Source organism: Diabrotica undecimpunctata, chromosome 4 (genome assembly GCF_040954645.1).
Source record: "Diabrotica undecimpunctata isolate CICGRU chromosome 4, icDiaUnde3, whole genome shotgun sequence".
In the NCBI taxonomy this organism is placed as follows: domain Eukaryota; kingdom Metazoa; phylum Arthropoda; class Insecta; order Coleoptera; family Chrysomelidae; genus Diabrotica; species Diabrotica undecimpunctata.
Window position 1 is genome coordinate 8503041 of NC_092806.1, and position 25458 is coordinate 8528498.

Genomic DNA, 25458 nt, shown 5'->3' on the forward strand with positions numbered 1-25458 from the left:
TTAGATTCATTTCTAGACGCAGAACAGTCAAATCAATAGAAAAAAACCTAACAGAAACCCACTAAAGACTGCCTCAACAAACCATGCGGCTGAAAAGATAATAGCGAAAATTTGTTTGGCATGTGAACGATATTATTGACAGTTATTACTTTAAAAAGCCTACAGCAACAACTGGAGTGTTCTATACAGCTCTATTAAATCGTTTCGCAGCATAATTTAGAGAAAACATCATCCGCTCTTAAGGTAGCCGTTACTTACGCAAAACTACACCAATTCCAATACAAATTGATCAATCATCCACCATATTCGACAGACTTGGCACGGTAAGACTATACTGTGTTTCATAATCGAAAAAAAAAAAAACCGCCAGTTTACAACGAACCATCAGATCATAAGCGAAACTTCACAGTATTTTTCGGAAATAAAGTTGAAAAAGCGTTTTATGACACACATTTGACGAAACAGCTGCTATGATTCCTCAAATTGTCTTTTCATATTGTTGAACATATTTCCTACCTTTTAAAACCATAAATTATTTAATTTTTTCTTCGATAAAAGTATTTCCGATTGATTAATTATGGCAAAAATCAAGTTATCACTATTTTTGATATTTATTTCAATTTATAATTAATTTGATTGATATTTTTGTATCTCTTACTTTTATGTTAAAATATTTTTTAATCGAATACCGATATCTTTTATACGTATGGCTTGTCACAATCGAAAATGTTTTTATATAAACATAAATTCTGAAGCACATATTTGAATATTAACCATATAAAGCAAGTGCAAGTACTAAATAACGTGATTAACATATTACTCACTCGGCGCCCAACGTGGGGCCTTTGTAGTCAAAGACATTATAACAGAATATCACTTTTAGATAATAAAAATTGCAAGTAATCACACAAAAGTTATATATCTATTGTAAAAAGTATATTATTTTAGAAATAAATTAGTAAGAGCCCTAGCTTGTTGCAAAAATGATAGTAAATTGCTCCGAATTGATTTTAAAGTATCAAAGTATCAAAAATTACCTTAGCTCTGTGTTCGACATTCGCCTTCCTATCAAGCAGAAGACTGACCACTTCATGCCTTCCTTGAAAACAAGCCAACGTTAAAGCGGTATTCCTATTAGTTTCTATTTGCGCGTTAATGTCACTACCCATGTCTAAGAGGAGCTTAACAGCTGCTGTATGGCCATTCATTGCAGCCAACATAAGAGGAGAGATACCTAATTTCGACCCGGTGCGGGAATTTATTTCAGCTCCGTGACTAAGGAGAAGTTTTATGATGTTGACGTAACCGCCAGAAGCAGCCAAGCTAAGAGGAGTGTAGTCAGAGACATTTCTATGTTCCTGTAATAAAACCATATTTAAATTCGTGAAAATATGGAAAATTTTACTTCTACATCAAAATATTTTACTTATTACACAATTAAAAAATTAGCAAAAAGTATTTTACCTTATTAGCATTTCTATTCAACAGAAGTTCTACAACTTCGTAGCGTCCCCCCGAGCACGCCAAACTGAGAGGAGTGTCCTTAGTTCTTTCAGATTGCGCCTCGATGTCGGCGTTATGATTTAGTAGGATTTCGACGACTTTTTCGTGACCGGCAGTAGCAGCAAGTATCAACGGTGTAAAGCCTTTCTTATCACGATGTTCTATGTCTGCACCGCGGCTTATTAACAGTTCTACTAGCTCTTCGTGGCCGCCAGCGCATGCGAGGGTTAAAGCGGTGTCGTGGTTGCTTTCCGTTTCCGAATCTACATCCATGCACGAAGCCATCACTGGATTGGGTCCTTGTTGTTGACTGGTACTATACTGGGTTATCGCTGAAATACATAAAGTACGTTGAAGAAATTCAATATATTAGATATGTAGATGCATAGATGATAATAAAAAACTCGAACATAGAAGTAAAACACTTCTGTTGTAGTTGGTACATTTAATTAAAAATTAAATAGACCAGAAAAAACGAAGTTACAAAGCAAATCGTCATGAAAGCAGTTCCCGGATGAAATGTTAAGGAAATGGAAAAACCGCAAAAAATATGTTTTTTGGGGAGTTTAAAGAGTGTTTAGTCCAATTTTTTGAAGTCCTAAAGGGCTCAGTTACTTCAAATCGTATATAACCTATAATAAATCATTGATTTGATCTATTTTGACGACTTTAAAATGGGGAAAATCCCCAAAGACCCCCAAAAACCAGTTGTTTCGATTTTTGAAGGTGGCGCACATTACAAAAAAATCAGAAATATATTTTCTAATAAAATACATAAAATAAAAAACAAACTAGACCTGCAGCCCTCTCAAAAAAAGTTCTACGCTTTTTTCGAAAAAAAAATGCATTTTTAGGTTATGTACTCTCGCCTGCGGGTCTATAAAAAATAGACAAGTTTTATAAAAGCCTTAAGTATGGATGTGAATATTTTGAAATTGTTAAATTTATTGCAACCCACCGAAAAAAAAAATAAATAAAAACGAAAAAATGACGTTTTTAGGGCAGGGGAGGAGGGGCGGGCTAAAATTGCGCTGAGTCTTGCGCTTGAATTTTGGGAGGGAGGGCATTTTGCCTATCTTAACGGGGGTACCCTTTATCCACCATACACTCCTACCTCTAGGAATAAAAAATTAAATGTTTAATAAAATCAAACTTACCAGAATTATGATCAATTTGGTAATTTTGGCTAGGTGGAAAGTGCCAGAGTTCTGCACAGCAAGCGGATTCCGCACCATTCTTCCTTTCTTAAACTTAATACCATCCCCACCACTACTCTTGACAACCTTCTTGGTGTTATCTCCACCGACAGCTTGTGTACCCTGGGCCGTCTGGGTGGCAGCTTGCACCTGGTTGGTCTGTTGGTGTGATTGGTGTTGACTGCAAGGCATTTGGCAGTGGTGGGTTTGTTGTAATGAGACAGCAGCTCCTCCAAGGTGGTTGCAAGGCGTCTGCGCAGGCGTGCAAACCGGTTGTTGCTGAGGTGTAATGTACTGCTGTGTGGAGGTGCCTGGCACGGGACCCACAGAAGTCGGAACGATATTGGTAGTAGTTAAGGTGTCTGTTGCGCTGGCATTGGGACACGCTAGCTGTTGTTGCATGAGGCTGTATCCTGCTTGAAAGCCCGCTTGAAAGAGTTGATCTTTGGGAAGCCCTGCGCCTAAGTAGTGTTCGTAAGGATATAAGGCGTGTACAGGAACTTGAGAGGTGTTTGTTGGTACAGCGAAATATTCCACCCGAGACAGGTCTGCTTGAGGCAGGCAGATCTTGTTGCGCAGCCAGAGAAGCTATCATAGATTCATCCAAAGCACTGGGATACGGTTGCACCTGCAAGTAAGATATATTTTTCACCAAACCGACAGTAAAACTTTATAAAAGTACTTACATACATAACAAATTAGCAAAAAAAAAAGTTCATACACTTCAATATTTGAGAAAACAGTTCAACTAAAGTAGATTACTTGCTATCACAAAACGCACTTAATCTTGACAATTAGTTACTAAAAGAATACTGATTTGCTGTCCTCTTTCAAGTTAGTACCTAACCTTGACGACAAATGTTCTATTGTGTTAAGCATTTTGATTTGTAACATGTGATTCATTAAAAAAATAGCTACACAATAAACAGATGAATCAATATCTAATAAAATGTCATATCTCGAAAATTATGGATAGAAAACATTAATTGGTATTTGAAACGTGCGCATTAAATACCTAGAAATGTTTGGAAAAAAATAAGACAACATTCTAGAAATATTTACCTTGTTTTACGATTTTTTGGTAACAGTTACAATACCTCCGACGATATAGAAGGTTATCCACTGTGCACTGTGACGTGGTTCTTTCTCTCGCCGCTAGATGCGCGAAAGCCACCAATTTTGGCGTGAAATTAACTAATTTTTTGGAGAATACAGTATGATATTTAGAATAGTATGTAAATGAAATAAATATTTTAAAAATTGGCGGTCAAATGTTCGTTGTGTGGAATTAAGTTCACCATAATTTCCCTCATGACGAATTTTAAAACGAAAATAATCAAACAAAAAAGGTGTTACAGTGACATTCGTACGACAATGACAGTAACCAAACCATTGGAAAGGAATTGACATGATTCGCATTATTCGGTAAGTTTTTTTTTTAAATTACGGATATGCACATAGTCACCCAAATTTCAATCATACATAGCATTCTAATGTGATATTTAAACAGATAATACAGTAGACATAGAGGGATTTAAAACTTTGTTAGTATTATTCAAAATTTTGTGAATATTAACAATATATATTACCTGTAGATTATGCTGAGAAAGGTTTTGTTCGCTAACTTCTGTGGTGTTAAAAGACTCGAGCTGTTGACCACTTCTTCAACTGATGGTAGGTTGAATCGGAAAGCTCCAACTTGGTAACTTTGCTACCTTCTTCGAATGGTCATAAAGTTCAAGACGAGTCTTTTGCTACACAAAAAGTAAAGATATTATTCGTCTATAAGTGCTTTTTATATAATGCTTCAAATGTCAAGAATATTTTCATAAGAATAAGTATACTACTCAGATTGTATGAAAGAGACTGTTTAAATAGAATAAAAATTGTAGAAAATGGAAATATAAGACACACTTATGACACGGAACATTAAAGTGGGGGTCCTGATCGTCCAACTTTAAAATGCCACTTATAAACGTTAAGAACAAGTTCTCTGTAATTACCCTAAGGACTTTTTACAGAACAGAATAATTTTTTATTGGTACATAAGTATTTATTTTTTGATTTTTTAAACGATTTTTATTATATCTTATCCATTTCTACTTTTGGACATGAATATTGCCTAAATAATGTTCAATCTAATAGGCATTGCTGAATTGGGTATATTGAAATGAAATGTGAGGAAACTGAGCAATATAAACCACAGTAATTAACACAAAAAATTATACAATTCGAGGTTCAACATAAGTGGCTCGACAATCCGTTGTGGATCTTGGCCTGTGTATTCGTGATCTGACATCCTAGCAATGTGTCCAGCCCATCTAAGTCTCTGCACTTTAACGAATTTCACAATATCTGGATCGGTGTATAAACTGGATACAGTTCAAAGTTGTATCTTCGACGCCATAGCCCATTTTCATTACCGACCCCAAAAATCCCAAAAGATTTTTCACTCAAAAATACCAAAAAGTCTTCATTCTTTTGAGATAAGGTCCACGTTTCAGCCCCATATATCAAAACCGATCGTCCTAATTCACTTGCCGCGTCCGCAAGCCTTATAAAACACTGAACCATGTCTCTCATACTTCTGCCCACTATATCTATACCGTCAGGCGATGAGAGAATTTGCGTCGATCTATTAGAAATAGTTCCATTCATTCTTATATTTTATTGTCTGATTGTCTTTTCCAAGGCAACATTAAAGAGGAGACACGCCAGCGCGTCCCTCTGTCTTAGACCATTATTAATGTCAAAGAACTTAAAGAGTTTTCTCCTTCAATTCTAACTCATGAGCTTACGTTTTTGCATTGTTAGTTGGGTCAACTTAACTAACTTAGGTTTAGGATGCCATTTGACACTTCTTCTCTTGTTGGGTCTTCACTGTGTAGTTGACGTTGTAGATTTTGTTGCTTACAATACATCCGATACCAAATTCATGTCGGACAATTAGAGGTTACCATTGTTTTATTTTCTAAACCTTCTTGTCTAATCGGTATATTTAATTTATAACAAAAATATCCAAAACCGATTAACAATATTTCAAAACATTTTTGGTCTTGCCAGACCCCCATCAGTGATACTTTTGCAACACTTCACATACAAATCAGTTAGAAACTTTTGGTTTAAAAATGATGTTATTAAACTAAAAATTGAATGAGTGTCGATGATTATCAGAAATATTAGAAGATCAGAATAGGATTCAGAGAAAAACGCAAATTAGAAAATCAAGATACCATTCTTCACAATAATAGTATAGTCTCTGACATGCAATATACGTTCATAATAAACACTTCAATACAAAAGGGAAATATGACATAGTTTACTTACAGGTGAACCAACGAACGTAGCTCTTAAAGCAGGAATAGAAGAACTATGAAACTGCTGCAGTATGGACGCAGTTAAGAAATTTTCGTGGTTATCGTTCTTTAATATCACGGTATCTCATCGATTGATGCTAAATCGAGACCTAGAAAAATAAATGGCTAGTAAATTCGTGTAAACCATAAAATTAACCAAACCATCCCGTCAGGATCTGTATAAACCTAGCTACAGATGGTTGTAGTGAGTCGGACCTTAGGTTTTTGTAAAAATATTTTCAGATGGAGGTATTTCTACAAAATTTGGATACATAATTGGAATATGTGACTGTGGAATATGTCCTGATTTGTTCATTTTAGAACTTTTTCTGTATTTCCTCAAATTGTCACTACAAATAACTCTAAACAGATCCCGACTAGACTAAAATATGATAATAAACACTTCCTCTATAGATATACAAAAGTAAATGTGAATATAGTGAAGCTGAGCTAATCACAAATTATAATTAATAAAAATCCATGTTGACATCTCAAAACATGACAAATTAAATACAGAGACACTTACCTTGAACATTCAAAATTTCCTGCTGGGCAATGACTTTATTATCCTGCTGTTGGAACTGCGGTTGTTGCACCTGTAGCTGCTGCGGTGTCGGCAAATGGTGCAACTGCCCGAAAAACTGAGACGGTTGTTGGGCATAGAGGTTCGATTGGAAAGTCGCCTGTACTTGCTCTTGAGATTGTTGTTGTTGCTTGCTGCTGCTGTTGGATCACCGTTTGTTGCTGTTGTATCACCGTTTGTTGTTGCTGTAGAGCGGATTGCTGCTTTCGTAGATTCTTGCCTTCTTTTTTCGAGACGGCTTCGCTTTGGGTCGATCGCTGATCGCTGTATTCTGATAGAAAATCGAAATGTATAAGTATTGGTTTTTACATTTACATAAAAAATCATTTGATCCTTTTGCAAAATTTAATTCTCGTATAAAGTGATTTTAGACCAGGAAACTAAACGATTTTTTCATGACCTGTACTAAAAACATCTCTGTAAATGAATTTTTTAATTATTTTTTAAATATCTTCGAGATATTTGAAACAAATTTGACATTTTGATGAGCTTATTGAAAATATTAACACCCACAAGTACTTTTTTCTGAGCCTTCAAGGGAAATTTTTTAACGTTTTTATTTTTAGTGTTTTGTAGTAGCAATTTGTTGCTAACACGAGAAAACATAGGTTATAATGGTTAGGACACGCTTGAGGACGAAATAATAGCACCAAATACAAAGAATCGCTGAATTTCATCTTTTGGACGGGTAAGAAAAAGAAGTCAAAAAAATGTTATGAGAGACCGTTTAAAAGACATAATTTATTCTGTTTCATGGGAATAAAGCACAAATTTAATTAAAAATACGTTATATTTGAATAATTTATATTTCCAAGTAACAAAACTGATCAAGTCAGAGGAAGATGATAATATTGGGGGATTTTAACGCTCGAATAGGCAATCAAGTAATACCGCATTAAACAAAAACATAACGAGAATGTTAAAACGAAAATGGAGAACTGATGATCAACTTCTGTTAATCATCTCAAAGATCTAAAAAAGGATACCAAATGGGAGAAAAACAACTTAAAATAATCTGCTATGCACGTAATACTACTCTCTCAAAGCGAAGATGATTTACAACGTATTAACCAATTTAATATAACCGCCAGAAAATTGAACATGTTAATTTCCCCAAAAAAAGACAAAATGCATGGTTACAACAGCAAATTTACTAGATGTAAATTGGAGCTGGAAGGTCAGATAATAGAACAAGTAATGGAGTTTAAATATCTAGGCATCACATTATCTAGCTACGAAAAATCGAAATTGAAGTAAAAAATCAAGTGAATACAGCAAACAGAGCCGCAGGCTGCATGAATGAAACAATATGGAGAAATAAAAATATCGAGAAAGAAACGAAAGGCAGAATTTACAAAATAGTAATCAGACCAATAATTGACATACGCGGCAGAAACAAGACCTGACACAGAGAGGACAAAAAGGATGTTAGAAACAGTAGAGATGAAAACACTTAGAAAAATTGGTGGTAAGACACTATGGGGCAGAGCTAGAAATACATATATACGACGTAGATGTAAGGTAGAGAACATTAAGAACTTGGGTCATATAAGACGAATGACAACAAATAGACTAGTAAAGACGGCAAGAGACGGTTCCCCAATAGGAAGACGATTTAGTAGGGAAGACCACGAAATGATGAAACGACAGCTTACTAGAGGCACATTGAAAAACAGACAGAATCATGTCTATATCAAAGGAAGAAGAAGAAGTAACAAAACAATAATATGAAATACTTTTAATAAAAATAAAAGTGCCACAAATAAACAGTTTGAGACTTTCTTGATAAGACATATTTGTGAAAGCTATTTATATGATCTAAGCTAGGATTGGTAAATATAGTTAGGGGAAACGACCCAACACACTCACACAGGAATTGAGGCAAAAAGAATGAAGATTACTTTAATTTTTTTTTCAAACAATATAATGTTTTATTTCATGGAATTTGTTATGACTTTAAAAATCAATTCTTTCATAATCGTTATCCATAAATAATTAAATAGAAAAAGAATGCGATTGTAGAATGAAGGTATTTATTGTTGTTCCCTTAACCTATAAATAATTCTCTATTGTCACATTAAGAACAAGGGTTATCAGTAACTGTTGAATCGTAACAATTCATACCAAATTTATCATTCACGGTGTAATTATCTAGGTAACCGACCAATTATATTGATATATAAAATATTATCAATATGATAACAGAATCAGCATATTCAAAACAAAAATAGGGTATATTTTATTTTCGGTCTTTAAATTTTTCACTTCAAAACGTTTGTATTTTATATATTATTAAATATTGTTCAATCGCGCTTTTTTTTGCAATTTATTATAGATAAAATAATGTTAATAATGAATTTTGTCAGAGTTTTAGAATTATATAGACAAATTAGTCGGTCGAATAGCATTCATTTTATTTATTTATTTTATTCACGGGATGCCCCCATTTTTAATTAAATAATTAATATTACTTTGGATTAAATAATTATTATTGTTAAACAAATGATTAAATAAAAATTAATTAAATTATTATAAATTAAATTTTCTTGAAAATCTTATTAAAATGAAATGAATATTACAAGTTAAAGGTCACTTAAGATTAAAGTCATTTCCCAGTGCCTGAGTTCTGTCAATAGGCGAGAAATTGCCATAATTTGTGTAATAGTGTTTATACAGTGGACAGTCCGTAAAGTATGGAATAAATTCGATATTTCCTAAATGAAAAGCCTTGTTAAAAAAATCTAAAACACGTCGATTTTTAAGTTTTAATGTTCTACATTCTATAACAAAATTTCATTATAAAAGGTGATACACATTAAGATGATAACGTCATCGGCTCTTCAGTTTTTTAAGTGTAACACCCTATATTTTATGACATTTTTAGATCGACAAAAATGAGCTGATTCCAAAAAAGTATAATACTCGGGGTTTAATGGATATAATTTGAAAGATATGCGCTTAGAAAATAAATTATTTATTACCAATTGCATAAAGTAGCCTACTACTAGTTTTTAGTGAAATGTAATGATTTTTAGTAACGTTCAATACCAATTAAGTAGGACAATAATTGTATTAATTCGTGAATGTTCTGTATTATTGCTTAGAATTAATTTTAAGTAGAAATGAATTTGAGTGTAAAGCAAAGAATTGAAATACTCATGTGATTGGGTATGGAGACAAATCGCGAACTCAGATGGAAGTGTGTAATTTAATGATAAATATCCAGAAAGACCCATAACGCAGTCAACAGTAAGTAAGATTGAAAAGAAATTTCGGGAAACTGGTACGGTTGAAAATACACGCAAATCAGGTCGTCTCTCTGTAAATTATGATACAACATTAGATGTTCTACTTATGTTGGTAAGGTTAGTTGTGATCTCGTTGTTTGCAAAACAACGGTACACAAAGTAATAAAACTTGAAAAATGGCAACCCTTTAGTTGGATAATCCAGATAAAAGAATACAATTTTGCGAAACAATGATGTATAACTGCCACCGAAACCCTCTCTTGGTTCAAAATATTATTTTTTCTGATGAGGCTACATTCACATTAAATGGCGAGGTCAACCGTCAGAATTGTAGATACTGGGCAAAAGAAAACCGCAACTGGATGCGGGAACATCATACACAATACCCGCAAAAGGTAGAATTAATCCTGGAAGTTTTGATGAAAGTTCCTGGTTTCAACAGGATGGTGCGCCTCCGCATTGTGCTGTAGATGTTCGAAGGCACCTAAACGAAATTTTTCCGAACAGGTGGATTGGAAGACGTGAACATATTGAATGGCCAGCGAGGTCGCTAGACCTCAATCGTTTGGATTATTTTATGTGGGGTCATTCGAAGAATGTTGTTTATAAAACGAAACCTGCAAATATTGAATACTTAAAAACAAGAATTCGTAAAGAAATAAACAATATTTCTCAAGAAACCATAAACAAGGTAAGAATTTGTACAACGTTTGGGTTACTGTCAAATACAACAAGGGCTACAATTGAACATATAAGATAAAGTCATGTATTAATTACTGGATTACTAAAAGTTACTCAAGTTATTTATTATAATTTATTTATAATTTATTAATTTTAGAAATCAATAAAAATTAATTTTCTAAGCGCATATCTTTCAAATTATATCCGTCAGACCCCCAGTATTATACTTTTTTGAAATCAGCTCATTTTTATCGATCTAAAAATGTCCTAAAATACAGGGTGTTACATTAAAAAAAAAACAGCCGATGACGTCATCACCTTAATGTGTATCACCTTGTATAACAAAATTTTATTGTAAAATGTAGAACATTAAACTTAAAAATCGGCGTGTTTTAGATTTTTTTTTAAAAAGGCTCTTCATTTAGGAAATATCGAATTTTTTCCATACTTTACGGACACACCGTAGAAACCAAAGGCATGTCTCTCAGAATTCTAGTAATACTTCTAAAGTTGTTCTTAATAAATCAGAACAGTCGGTGGTTTAGTAAAGTAGTTCATAGAGAAAAACTAGATTACATCTAGTTCTGTAGTCTTTTAGGGAACTGATATTTAGATCCACCAAAGGCACGGTTCAAGTTCAATATATAAAAACAAATCCGGAGCAACTTATTTTGAATTTTTTCAATGGTGTAAATGGGGTTAAAATAGTACGGTGACCATACTATAGAAGCATAATACAGGATGCTATGGACGAAATAAAGGTACAAAATTCTATACGTGGGCACCGGAAGATGTCGATAGTTTCTTGTGATAAAACCTACATTGCAGTATGTTTTATTTGACAAATTGTTGATGTGGAGAATAAATGACAAGAAACTGTCAAACAACATTCCAAAATCTCTTATTTCAGTCACTTTTGATAGAAGGCTTCTATTAATAATGATGGTCCAAGAGATTGTTTTAGATTTACTAAAGGATATAACAAAACGCCAGGAGGCCATTAGAAAGAGAGCTATTACATAGAGAAGTTAGGTCTTCATGGATCCTTAGACAGTAAGATAAGTTTGAAACTTTGAAGTAGCTTAAGTTAGCTTAGTTAGCTTAAGGTCATCAACAAATAGCAAAAATTGACAAAACTTTATTACATCAGAAATATTAATTAAGTTAAACATAAGAAGACATACATTTGAAACTTGTGGAACTTCTGAACTGACCAAGACAGGAATCGAGAGTGAACCCTTTATAAAAAGAAACTTTTCAAACAAACACTTTTATCAAGAGAGGGAGATAGATAGATAGATAGATAGAGAGAGAGAGAGAGAGAGAGCGATAGATAGAGAGAGAGAGAGAGAGAGCACGAGAGAGAGAGCGAGAGATAGAGAGAGAGAGTTATATAACTGTCACGCCACTTACTAGGGAAGGTGTGAAGTCTTAAAGACAAATTACATAATGCATGTAAAGGTTTAGATAAACTGTGGACACATCTTTAAACTGTAGAAATATTTAGGAAAATTATCAGGACCATACCTCAATTTATCCTTAAAACCATTTATACTCAAAGACTTCAGAAAGTAAACAATTGAATAAATGGAATGTCCGCAGAAATTTTTACTTTAAAATTGAAGTTATTTAAATTAACTTTATCTGAGCGATAGACATTAGAGAAATGACTCAGTAAACAATTTTGCTGTTTCCTGACTTAATTCAGTTGACAAGTCATTAAAATGCATAACATTTGGAATTCCGTGGATTTTATTCAATGAGTTAACATGATTTCAAAATTGTTTTGAATCTCAGTGAATAGATTCTTCAATGTTGGAGATATGATATGTAGAATTGATCTGAAATTAAGGTATAATCAGTTGCTGACTGAGTATGTTTGAATATAGCATGAGCAGACTTTTTAAAATAACTTTTTTTTAATCTGGAGAAAACCAACGAGGATAATTTTGAAGGTGAATATGTAAAGTCACATTTTACTGTGAATATTCTAGTGGATCGATGATCTAGATGGCCAGAAAAGAAAAATGATAACATAGTAGTATAAAATCTAAATGGATCTGCTACTTAGACCAGAATATGCTGATGCACCGAATCGACCAATAAATAATCAGTACGGCAAGAGATAGGGACTTAAGCCTCGGTGTTACTCACTCCATACATCTTTACCGGACCTGCGAGTACACTTAAAAAACCAGAATATAGTTAGATCGAAAAATTACTCGAAATATCTTCTTGGGTGTTTATTTAGTCACAAAATACAATGAAAGTCCACCATAAAAATGAGAAAAATGCAAAAATATAGTCAAGTATTATAAAATAAGCTTTCTTAAGGGAATTCTAAAGAATGCTTTTCGCCATACGTCTTCCTTGGTCAACAAGCTTTGCTTTTAAATGTCTCATTATTCCGCTTTGGAAATGGACCCAATTAGTTGCTTATATTTCAACTACATTTTTATTAAAAATTACTTCAATTCCAAACCGACTGAGTTTACCAACTAACAAATGATCATGGACCAGTTTGAATACAATTAATGCTTCAAGTTTATGCATTTTTATATTTGTAATAAATTCTAAGAGAACTTTTTTTGTCACCAATGACGTTCCATCGATAATATTAATTGAAATTTCCCTTTAAATATCAACCACGAACGATTTGAAGTCACTGGTTACTAGATGATTAGTTGCTCCTGAGTCTATGATGAAAATTATTTCTTGCTCGCTGGACATTTGTTCGACAAGCACACTCAATACTACAAATTATATGTCTGCCTTTATGTTGAGCTACTTGGGTTCTGTTGTTCCACGTATATTCCTTCTCCTGTTATGAAAGTTTGGTTGTCTTCTTCTCTGAAATCTTGATAATGATAATGATTCTGATTGGAAGTTATAATATTTATTTCTTGAACATCATTTTTATATGACCTTTTTGTCCACACCCATAATAATTATAATTGACTTTGCTAGCAAAAAGTGTCAAGTACTCACAAATTAACATTAAATATTTATTTGGATTGTGAGTATTTGACCCTTCTTCGCTAACAGTTAATTACGGCCTCTCACCAGCAAAACTTTTACCAATTATAAGTAAAATTAGATTTCAGATAAGTTTCAAGTATTCTGGTTATTCCACGGTTATACTTGTTGCCATTGTTTTAATATAATGTGATGGCATTATCTAGCTTTATCAAAAGTAAATAGTTACTTTTTCTCTTTCATCAACTTTCGAACCTGATGCTACTAATTAAGTATCTGATTATAGATTCAAATTTGGCGACGTATTCATCCAAACAACATGTTCATTTGAATTTCAGAGATAACAGATTTCGTTTTAAATATAGTTTTCAAAAAATAGTTTTTCTTTCGAAAATATTATCTATAAAATCATCATTTCCTTTGAAATTTTCGCATTTTTATGTATTTTCTGTTTGATTTATGTCTTATTTATGTCTAATGCATTTAGTTTTCTTCAGCTCTTCCATTATTCCATTTTTTTACCATGTCCTTTACTCATTTTTCTCCCAATAAGTATAGAATTCTGAACTTTCAATTCGAAAAATTTTCACTTGATAGCAGCCCGAAATTATTAGTGATTGCTATCATGTTTCTACACATATTTCCACTTGCCGATGCCTCCAAACAACAATACTTTGTATATATCGCTTTGGGTTCATATACTTTTAGAATTGTATCGAAATTTTGCTCAAAATAACTTTTTCTACGTTTATTCAAGTCCGTTTTACAGCTTGCAATTATACCTGCAAGACGCAAGAAAGTTGCGCTATAATCGGTTCGGTGCCATTTTCTCCGCAAGTTTTCATGCAAGTCTAGGGGAATTTGTAGGAAGTTTGATTTTTCCACAATGTCAAATGTCATACTCACTGATTGACATGGATTCACATGGGATTGTGATTAGGTGTTCAATTTTTCCCAAGAGTTATAACTGGAAGAGGAGTACACACAAGTGGGGCCTTACAATAATATACAAAATTCCGAGTAATTAGTTGCAGGAGAAAAACCAGAACGCCTACAAATTGAAATGGGAACTATAAAATCAAGTGAAACCTTTAAATACTCGGGAGTCCAAATAACATCAAAAGCAGGGAGTAATAAAGAAATACAGGGCCAAAACAGTGCGCTACTGCTTGAGATACAGTCATCTGAATTTTATTTCTGAATAAAATCTGAAAATATTTAAAAAGTGAAAATTGCTTTGACAAAAAACGCTGGAGATTAGGATGCGAGAAAAGGCGCCAGCAGAGGAAAACTCGCCTATTATAATATATTAAGAAAGTAAAATTAACTTTTTGAATGTTACATTTAAACTATTGAAACAACCTATTGAAATGTGTAATACTTTATCAAAGAACATTTATTTTTTTTTTAATAATGATTTGTTTTCACTTTATAATTACCCATTTGATTGTAGGAATCCATTCCACCTTTGTTCTTATTATCTTCAGGTGGTTTCGATTTGCTACATAACTAACCTCACTGTTCATTTTAAACAACGCCCGCTTTGACACGCGCGAAAGTTAAATTCCTATTACACTCTGGCTCGGCTCTGTTGGTCTACTACTGTCGAAATACTCGCATCGTCGCATCTAGTCAGTCTAGCAAACGTTCTTCTTATCTGTTGGTCAGACGTCGCGGTGACTAACTATGAAGAATACTGTAATGATTTGTACTTAAAAAATCAGGACGGCGATTGTATTATTAAAAACGAATAGATGGAGTTACTAACGTTTTCGGAACGACAAAGAGTAAAAAAATACAAATAAAATAATAATTATAAAAACATATCAATTGTCGTCTCTTGAAATAGAGCGAGCTACAGACGAAAAATCCGCTAGTTTTATTTACATATTAAGAAAAAATAAATGTTTCTATAAATAAACATTTTTATAATTGCGAACATTGTTTGAACAATCTGAAAAATAAAAAAATTACTCTTTCGGAATTAAGTTGAGTGTGTATGAACCCATAAAAACAAAAAAACAATGTTTTATTGAAGTTTTTACGGTCGAAACTCACAATGTCCCAAAAACCCAAAGAAAAAATTACGTAACTATCAAAAATGACATGTACTCGAAAACTTTTTGATAAGTTTTTCATAATAGGTTCGTAATTGAGTCCCAAAAAAAAAACTGTTATAAAGTGAGGCTAGTATTCTCTTTTCAAAACGATCGTTTTTTCGAATCGGTCAAAATGGTTTCCCTACTGGACTAGAATAAAAGAAACATGTTTTTAATTTTCAATAATTCCCCGACAAAAAATAAAATTAAATAAATAAATAAAACATAGAATTGGAAAGAATTATATAAAATACAAATTTATTTTTAGATTTCACTGTATGCGTCTTTAGGAAGTTATTTCATTATTACTTCCTTCAACGGAAGAGATTTGATTTCATGCTTAATGCTTCCTATTGATGTGCTCTGATGAGCCCTAAAAAGGACGAAATACGTATACGCGAATTGTAGAAGCACTATACATGAAATAGAATCATAACTGTCTTTTCTGTTTTGTTCATAACTGTAGCATAGCTACAGGACTGAATGTAGAGCAACTTTTTCGTGCAGCACACAATCGTGACCCATCAAGGCACAGGGACAGCGCCAAAATAAGAAGAAAATACGAATAAATTGTGATAACATAATAGTATGCCTTATTTCTAATATATTTTACTGCCTTGTTTTTCTTAAGTAAATGTTTTTCTTGGCAGCATTGAATAATTAATGAGTCGTTTAGATCCGTGGTCCAAATCTTACTTAAATTAGGGTGTAAAATGAAATTTTTTTTATAAAAATTGCATATTGTTAATAAATTAAAAAATATACCAACCTGACTGACGTCCGCATGCGACGTGACCGCCGGGAACTTAACCTGGGCGGGGGCAGCAGCAGGCTGTTGATTGGTATTCGTCGAAACGGCAGTTACTGTTGTCACAGGTTGGCCCGTACTTCCGCCCGCTGCGGCGACACTTCCATTGGCAGTGGCTAAGCTGACAGCGACGGAGGCCGAAGAGGTATTGGGCATCGGCGAGAAATAATAGGGTTGTTGCTGCTGCTGCTGCTGCGATGGCTGCGAGTTCGGCTGTTTTTGGTTTTGTTGAACGAAAGCGCCGGTATCAGCTGCGGTTTGCAATTTGGCGGCCGCCCCCGCTTGTAGACATTGAGTACCGCCTGTGTAGAAAGCATTGTGGACTTGAAGATTTTGTCCGGGAAAGAGCGTATTTGCCAGCATGCCAGTACCCAACCCTAATAATATATAGGCAGCCCATCAGAGAGACCTTAGCCAAGTATCTGGGGAAAGGGAAAAGGGAAGGTTCATGCACAAAACGGGTGGATGAAAGTATTCAGTAACTAAACAAAAATGTCCTAAGTACTATCAGTCGTACAGAGATCTAATTTTCATTGCTGGTATGAACTTTATTTGGTATGGTAATTACTTTTGACCTTGTACAATGAAAGTATAGGGAATGAATCCACTTACGCTATGTGAATAACTTTGATACGTGTAATGTATTTATATTTCAGCTGGACATAGGTAATATACATTGAGGTAAGTGTGGCAACTGCGCTTTCTCGAGTCTATGCCAATATCCCACCACACTAAGCGATAGCCTACAATGTGATTGATAATTTATTTTCAATTGAAACCGTGAAGCGGAGAGTATCGTTTATTGACACTTGGTTAAAGAACCTCAGTATCTGGTTCAATACAACATCTATGTAGCTTTTCCGCGCTGCTGCAGATAAGATAAAAATTGCCATGATGATCGCCACCATTCGTAACGGATAGGCACATCAAGAAGAAGAAGAATCAAGGCAATTCTTTGTCAGAATGTGTAGATCTATTTGCTAATATGTACTTTCAAAAATAGACCCATACCTTGTAAACAAACAATAAAATTGCAAATATTGTAAATAGTTTTGAAACACATTATTGTTTACAAGATTGTATAAAATGTCACAAAAGAAAAAAGATGTCCCCGAAAAGACAGCAGATAATCCAAAGGAGAGATGAAAGTATTTGCGCTACCATTGAGGTAGATAACTCCAAAGCGACTAGAAGTATCGCCGAGGAGTTGGAAGTCTCGCATACCATATCACAGTTAATAAAGTTAAAAGAAAATATGGCTTTAATAGTTTTAAATATTAAAAAACTCAGAAGCTGTTTCCCGGAGATCAATTTCGTAGAATGGAGTTTCGTGCATCTCACGAAAATGATAATTTTACAAAAAAATGTCCTTTTCACCGATGAATAGACATTTTCAGTACGAGATCATCACAATCCATCCAGAACGCGGTATTGGTCTCAGGAAAATGCACATCTAAGTATTGTACATCGGACGCAATGCCCTCAAAAACTTAATATGTAGACAGGCATTTTAGGCGACCATGTAATTGGTCCATTTTTCATTGAAAAAGTTATGAAGTCAGCTAAATATCTTGCCCTTTTAGAAAATAACTTTATTTCGGATATTCAGAATTTCTCAGATGTACGTTTAGAAGATGTCTGGTATTAACAGGATGACTGTTCTGTTCATACTGCGCGTGTCCTGAGACATTATTTAAACAAAATTTTTCAGCGTCGCATTATAAGCGGATCAAGCTAAATTAAATGGATCTCCCGATTTGGTTCTCATGGGTTTCTTTTATGGGGACATATTAAATCCGCCATCTTGAGAGGGCATATAATCTAGTTGATTTAGAAAATAAAATAAAAAATGCATGTGCTACAATTAAGTCACAACAGCTTGCAAAGGTACGACAAGCAGTTTATCACAGACTAGGTTGTTGTCTTGCAAAAGAAAGTGGTATATTTGAACCTTATACAGTATAATGTATTGTTTGTGTTTCAATATAGTTAAATAAATTATTTATTTGTGTTTAACTACATTTAGAATAATACTTTTTCGTTTTTTGGTGGTGAATAAAATTTTTCAAAGGTTTTTAACTGCATTTCAATAAATTTAAATTATTTACGTAGCAGAATTAACTCCCTCTATACACTCCCAATAGAGTCTTAATTGATACTAAAAGTTAAAACGTCTGCGGCCTTGACGACAGTGGTGGGCTTGAGAAAGCGCAGTTGCCACACTTACTTCAATGTATATTACCTACGTCCAGCTGAAAAATTTACGTTCTATATATATACAAGGTGTATTTAACAGGTGAATTCAGAGGTCTAATAGGTCATTTATGTTGGCAAATAAAAAAGTCAGCTACTTCCTTGATTTCATTGAATGCGTTTCGCTTTATACTTTTTTAAAGCATCATCGGTTCAAAAGCAATTAGTTTTTTAGTAGTTTTAGGTAAAAACATGTAAGTCTTTTAGTTATTACATAAACTATAAAGTTACTTAACATAAAACAAACGACGTGACGCAAAACCAAAACTAAAACCGAGCACTACTGTTCATTACTATTGTCCAGTGATTTAAATTTAACGGAAGGCTTCACTAAACTATTTTTTTAAGTTAATGCATGAATTTAAACAACATATAACAACTCCGCAAAAATAACTGCATCCGCAACAAAAACATCCTCTTGTACCAAAGGCTCGTATTTTAAGGCAAAAACCATCGATTTGGTGAACCATCCTGCATACAGTCCTCACTTGGCACCGTGTGATTTCTTTGCGTTCTCGAAAATCATGAACAAACGGTAAACGTTTCAAGACGTCAGATGAGGTGGTAGAAGCATACAAAAATCTTGTTTCTTAGATACTTATTTCGGACTGGCATAAATAGAAGTGAACAATAATAAACAAAAACATTTTCACAAATCCGCTTCAAGTAATAACATATGCAGATGGTCTGGTTATCACAGCAAAGGTGAAGATGATGAAAGATAATGATGGTAGTAGCAAAGAGTATAAGATGACAATAAATAGAGCTGATTCTAACAGATACCGTAATTAGTTTTGACAAAGTTTTGAACAAAAGAGCTAGTGTGTTTTAATGCCAATAAATTCGAAAGTGTTAGAAGCTTTAAGAATTCGGTTCAAATTGAAATGTTTATAGAAACTTATTAATACATATTTGTTCACTTTGTAAGTACTTTATATGCATAATACGTGGTTGTAACTCCCTCTCGATACCAAATAAAGTGTAGACAAAAATAATGTACACTCAGGAATAATTATATTAATCTTTGCATATCTTGTATTATTACGTAAGAAATTATTTACAATATTACCTTATCTTTGTTCTGTATCTGTATCGTGAATTTATAGTTAGATTTTAAAAATACTATTAAAATAATTAAACAACAATGACTATGCATGTGTTTACAATAATTTCGATCATACTTTTAGCAATTTTTACTTGAACACAATATTTGTTTAGTCACCTAAAACTACATGCATTACACAGACTGGTAAAGCACTACAAGAATTGAATTCACTGATGGTAAAAAGGCTGTTTTATATCGGTTTGTTATAAATAGAGCAACAACACGTACTAGGTACCAAAATAGATCATAATTCTGTACAAAAATTCCATTGAACAATTTAAAAGCCATTCCGGTAAATCCAAAATAGCGCAATAACTTCTATAGCATTTGATACAGTTGTTAAAAGAAATTAACGGTGACGTAAACGCAAATAATGTTCATATGTGCTTCCTCAAAGCCATCATCGCTGTCATTTACCTAAATAGTATGGTTGTTTATACATGGAAATATATCCTCAAGAGGTATAAGTTACTCTTTCTTTTCCAGATTTATATTTTCAATCACAAAAGACATTGATGACATGGCTGCTAAATCTCACATGGCAAGTGTAGAGCGACCTTATTTTTTTCATTATCTTCTATTTCTAGTCATTATTTTGTTTTGTTACATATCATTTTCTTTTTTGTTACTTTTATATAAAAAAAATCACCAAACTGTAGATGTATCATCATCATCATTCTGGCTTTACAAACCTGTGTAAATCGTAGCCTCCTCAAGAATTTCTCTCCAGTCGTCCCTATCCATCGCCTTCCTCCGCCAAGAACGCATTCCCATATCTCTCATGTCTTCATCGATGTTATCAAGGAATGGATCTTCTCCTCTGACCAATGGGTCTATCAAGGAGCGTCTATCAGATCATCAGTCCATCTGTTTGGTGGTCTCCTCAACTCCGTAGAGTTTTGTGTGAGTGTTAATATTTCCGCTCCATAAGTAAGTACAGGTAACACACATTTGTCAAAGATTGTCCCAACAAAGTAACGAGAATCAACGGCTCTTCTCAGAGCCTACACTACATTGAGGGTATTACTTGTAATAAACAGGAAATTTTGTCTGAACTGTGTAAAATCCACAAGTGTGATATATTATGTGTACAAGAGGCTCACCGTGACATATCAGCACATATACCTAGCGTTGAGGGAATGCAGCTTATCATTGAACAATCAAGTGCAAAACATGGAAACGCCATCTTCGTGAGAAGAGATATTGATGTAACATCAGCTAAAAAAACATGCTACAACGACATTGAAATTCTGACCGTCGAAATAGGAGCCTGCATAGTGACATCTGTGTATAAACCACCCTGGAGAGACTTTGTTTTCTCCCCTCCAAAAAATTTCGGTTCTCAAAAAACCAGATTCATTCTCGGTGATTTTAATAGTCATAATGTTCATTGGGGCTACGCTTTAACTGATAAAAATGGAGATCTTGTGGAATCGTGGGCTGAACAAAACAACCTGGCACTTCTACATGACCCAAAACTGCCCTATTTGTTCCAGAGCAAAATATGGAAGAAAGGTAACAACCTTGATCTCACCTTCATCAGCATGTCTTTAGAGGACCGTTGCGTTAGGAAGGTATATAAGCCTATACCGAAGACGCAACATAGGCCCGTGGGAATAACCGTATACAGCGCCATTAAAGGTCCCAAAATCCCTTTCAAACGAAGGTTTAATTTCAAAAAAGCCAACTGGGAAAAATTTGCTGATGAATTGGAAACAAGTGAAAAATATAGTCCCGATCCATCCAGGAAACATTAGATGCAAAACTAATCCCACAACAAGCCGGCTTCAGACCAGATAAATCATGCACAGGCCAAGTGCTGAACCTAACAGAATACATAGAGGAGGGATTTGAGCAGAAAGAGATAGTGGGAGTAGCCTTGATAGACCTCACAGCGGCCTATGATACGATAAACCACAGAACCTTGCTAACTAAGATCTATAACACTGTGCTTGACTATGACCTGATAAATATCATTAGATCACTGTTGTGTAATAGACGTTTCTACGTTGTGCTAAATGGAAAAAAGAGCAGATGGAGAACCCAAATAAATGGCCTACCTCAAGGAAGCGTTCTGGCGCCGTCCTTATTTAACATCTACACCAACGACCAACCAATGCACCCTCAGACTGAGAGTTTTGTCTACGCTGACGACCTTGGTATAGCCGTAAAGGGGAAAACACTCACACAAGTAGAGTCGACAATGGAAGAGGCTGTAAACATGATGTGAACTTAATACAAACAAAACTCATTAAAGCCAAACCCTACTAAAACCCAAGTATGTGCATTCCATCTCAACAACCAACTGGCGCATGTAAAACTGAATGTTTCTTGGGAGGGACAACGCTTGAAACATACTGATAGGCCTAAATATCTTGGAGTAATACTAGACCGGTCACTAACGTAAAAATTCCACTGTCAGAGCACAAGACAAAAGGTTTCTACGAAAAACAACCTTCTCCGGAAACTTGTAGGGAGCAAGTTAGGTGCACACCCCCAGGTCTTGAAGACAACAGCTGAGGCCTTATGTTTCTCAACAGATGCTTGTCCCGTCCGGGGTAGATCTAGACACGCCCAACAAGTCACCACGGCGTTAAATGAAACATGTAGAATAATTACCGGTTGTATGAAGCCTACCCCTTTATATAAAAACTGTAGTCGGATCCAGACAGGAAAAAGTAAAAAGTAAGTCAAAGATTTTCCTTTTGAGGCACATGGATAGGTACAATTTAAACACATTTACTCAAAATACTAAACGGAAAATTTACAGAATGGCAATTAGACCAGGAATCATATATGGTGCTGAAAAATGTGCCTGACACAGAAAGATGAAGAAAGACTGAGGATCCTAGAGAGAAAAATCATTCAGAGATGTAGTTCATCATTCAATGATGAACTACGAAGTAAGAGAACTTTAGAAAGGGCAAGACACCGTCAGATTTGTCAAGGCACAGAGACTCAGATGGATGGCACATCTAGAAAGGAGAAATCCAGAAGCAGTTTTCAAGAAAACTACCAAATGGAGACCAGTATTAGGCAGACCACGAGGAAGATGAAAACGAGATGAAAGAACCAGTTCGAGAATGAAAAAATATGAGCAAAAACAGGAAAGAAAGGAGAAATATTGTAGCGGACGCCAAGTCACACAACCAATTGTAAAACCAAACTGTTAATGCGTGACAAGTGAATCGGAAGAACCTAAAGAGGACGGCAATCACTCCGCCAGGAATGTAGATGTCATGATGATGATGTGGAGTTTTGAGAACCAATAACAAAATGACCTTAACATTTTTATTATTGTACATTTTATTTGCTTCGTTTTCTTAAAACACTTTAAAGGATATATTATGTTTGTCTAACAAATCTTTTAAATACTGCAGTCGTTCATCGTCAACCTTCTTACTCTCCATGACTTGCTTTTCGTGCATTTCCAACATTTTTATGTACTTAACCTCTAAATTATTGATGATATCGTCGATGTGGTTTTGCCGCTCGACGCTAGATTGCACCGTTAACTCTGCATGCTGCGTTTTCATCTGGATCAACTGAAGTTTATCTTTGAACTCGATGTCTTGTTTGAGCTTTTCTATTTGTTTCAAATACTCTTTCTCGGATTTTTGGTAAAACTTGTTCATCTTTGATATACATTTCTGAAGCAAGATGATTTTGTCTTCTGGTTTATGATTAAATGTATTTTCCACGTGTGTTTTAAGAGAGGTGATCTCATTGGACATTCTTGTGCATTGTTGATGTATTATCTCTGATAAACGACATATTTCTTGGTCTTTTGCTTTCTTGTCATTCTCGAATTCTAATTTGATCTCAGAAATTCTTGCCTCATAGTTGGACTTCATCTCTTCCATGCGTATTTGGTAGCTATGATGGACATCATTCAATTCCATTTGAAACGAAGTTTCAAACTTTTTAAACGCCTCTTCGTTTCTAACATGTATTATTTCACTTTGTCTTTCAAACAGTTCAGACGATTTCTTCAGCTTCTCTTCGACTTCTTCTCTGGCTTTAACCTCGTAAGATAAAGCAGTATTTTGCGATTCAAGCATACGTTTCAGTTCCTCGTTTTGGTTCAAAGTTTCTGTTAGCCTCATTTGTAGAGCCTCTATAGTGTCTTTCCAATCGGCAGGTACGAAATTTGTGTTCTTTAGTGGAACCTTAACATCTATTAATTCTTTGTTCGTTGTATCATCTTCCAATTGATGAATTTTATTTTCTTTTTTAGAATCGCCAGAACCGTTAAATTGAGTCACGTGAATTGATGTTTGGCTCTCATCGGTTAGATCCAACCAAGAACTTTCTTCGGGCATTTTTGGAGAATTTACATGATTTGTGAGATTATTTTCTACATTGCCTTGTCCTGGTAAATATTTTTGGCTGTATTCTGTTGGCATTATAAAAGAAGAAACTGCAGATATATTGTTAGTGTTACAAATAACATCGCCTAATATTGAATTACTTCCTTCAGTCGGTTCTACATCACTTTCTGGATCCGTAAATTGTTCCAGATCCACACCAGATGGTTTTTGGTGAAAAGGATAACCTAGAACGTTATCTTTAATTTGTTTAGCTAATTCTATCAAGTACCTATTCCTATTAGCTTTTTCCGTTTCTACAGAACTAAGTTTTTCTAACCAACTACGATATGCAGACAAATGGGAGTTTGAATTTACGTACGGTATGAATTGTTTTATTACACACAAGATTTGACGAAACTCTAAATCTAGTTTATTTTCTTTGGGGTTTTTTGATCTTTTTGGCTTTGAAGATTTGTCCATTCCACTTTATAGTTCACTATAATTTTGAGACACGACCACATTCACTTCTTTGTACTTTTAGATACGATGTCATTAAAATAATGATTAAATCTGTAAATGTTTTGACGGTATCAACTTTTTGACAGATGTTTTGACGTTTAGTAGAGTATTTTAAAACCATTTTTAAAATTCGCAGTCAATTTGGCTGCCTCAGCAGAACTGCCATAAAAAATTTTAATTCTAGTAACATTATTAGTGTGTTGTGTTGAAAATATTAAGTCATATACTTATATCAAACTAAGCGTGTTATTGAAGATCCTCGAAAGACATAATTTACCGAGCCAAGAACTCGGTGAAAATTGTTAGTCGAGTATCTATAAGTATCTATATATGATTACTCATAGCACATATTGTTCCGCTATTTGCAAATTAGTAAAATTTGTCTTTGTTTTCCGTTCCACAAATATCACACCTTTAGTTTTTTTAGACACTTTCAAGTTATGATTAATGGGTCATTTTTTATATTCAGCGTTTCTTTCGAGTTTTCTTTTAGCTAACTACAAAACTTTTTAGTAATCTGTGGGTGTTTCGCTCCATATCCATCTCTCTCGCTCCTTATCTCTCTCTCTCTCTCTCTCTCTCTCTCGTTTCTTATATATCTCTATCTCGCTCATTATCTACCAATCTCTCTCCTTTATCTATCCCGCACTCGCTCCATATCTCTCTATCTATCTCGCTCTCTCTATCTCTCTTCCTCTCTATCTATCCATTTCCCCTCTCTCTCTCACTCCATCTATCTCTTCCTTTCTCTATATCTCTCTATATTTCCATATATCTCTCTCTGCTCTCGCTCTCCCTTTCTCTTCGTCTATCTCCCTATC

At 34.3% G+C, this 25458-nt stretch overlaps 2 protein-coding genes across 2 annotated transcripts in view; both read right to left on the bottom strand.

Annotated features, from left to right (window-relative positions):
• The window catches only part of LOC140438057 (ankyrin repeat domain-containing protein 17-like), a 126441-nt gene that overhangs the window by 14266 nt on the left and 86717 nt on the right, over positions 1-25458 (bottom strand). The window contains 11 exon segments of the mRNA XM_072527769.1: positions 1038-1358; positions 1465-1835; positions 2661-2693; positions 2696-3257; positions 3259-3327; positions 4289-4453; positions 6027-6142; positions 6145-6181; positions 6629-6873; positions 6876-6909; positions 16412-16827. Coding sequence (XP_072383870.1) covers positions 1038-1358; positions 1465-1835; positions 2661-2693; positions 2696-3257; positions 3259-3327; positions 4289-4453; positions 6027-6142; positions 6145-6181; positions 6629-6873; positions 6876-6909; positions 16412-16827 — 2369 coding nt within the window.
• Positions 22929-24851, bottom strand: LOC140439103 (uncharacterized). The gene has a single exon (XM_072528792.1). It carries the CDS (start codon positions 24596-24598, stop codon positions 23132-23134), a length of 1467 nt encoding a protein of 488 aa, XP_072384893.1. The 5' UTR covers positions 24599-24851; the 3' UTR covers positions 22929-23131.

Excerpts from the sequence above, each read along its gene's own strand:
- LOC140439103 (XM_072528792.1), bottom strand. The coding sequence starts at position 24,598 with ATGGACAAATCTTCAAAGCCAAAAAGATCAAAAAACCCCAAAGAAAAT.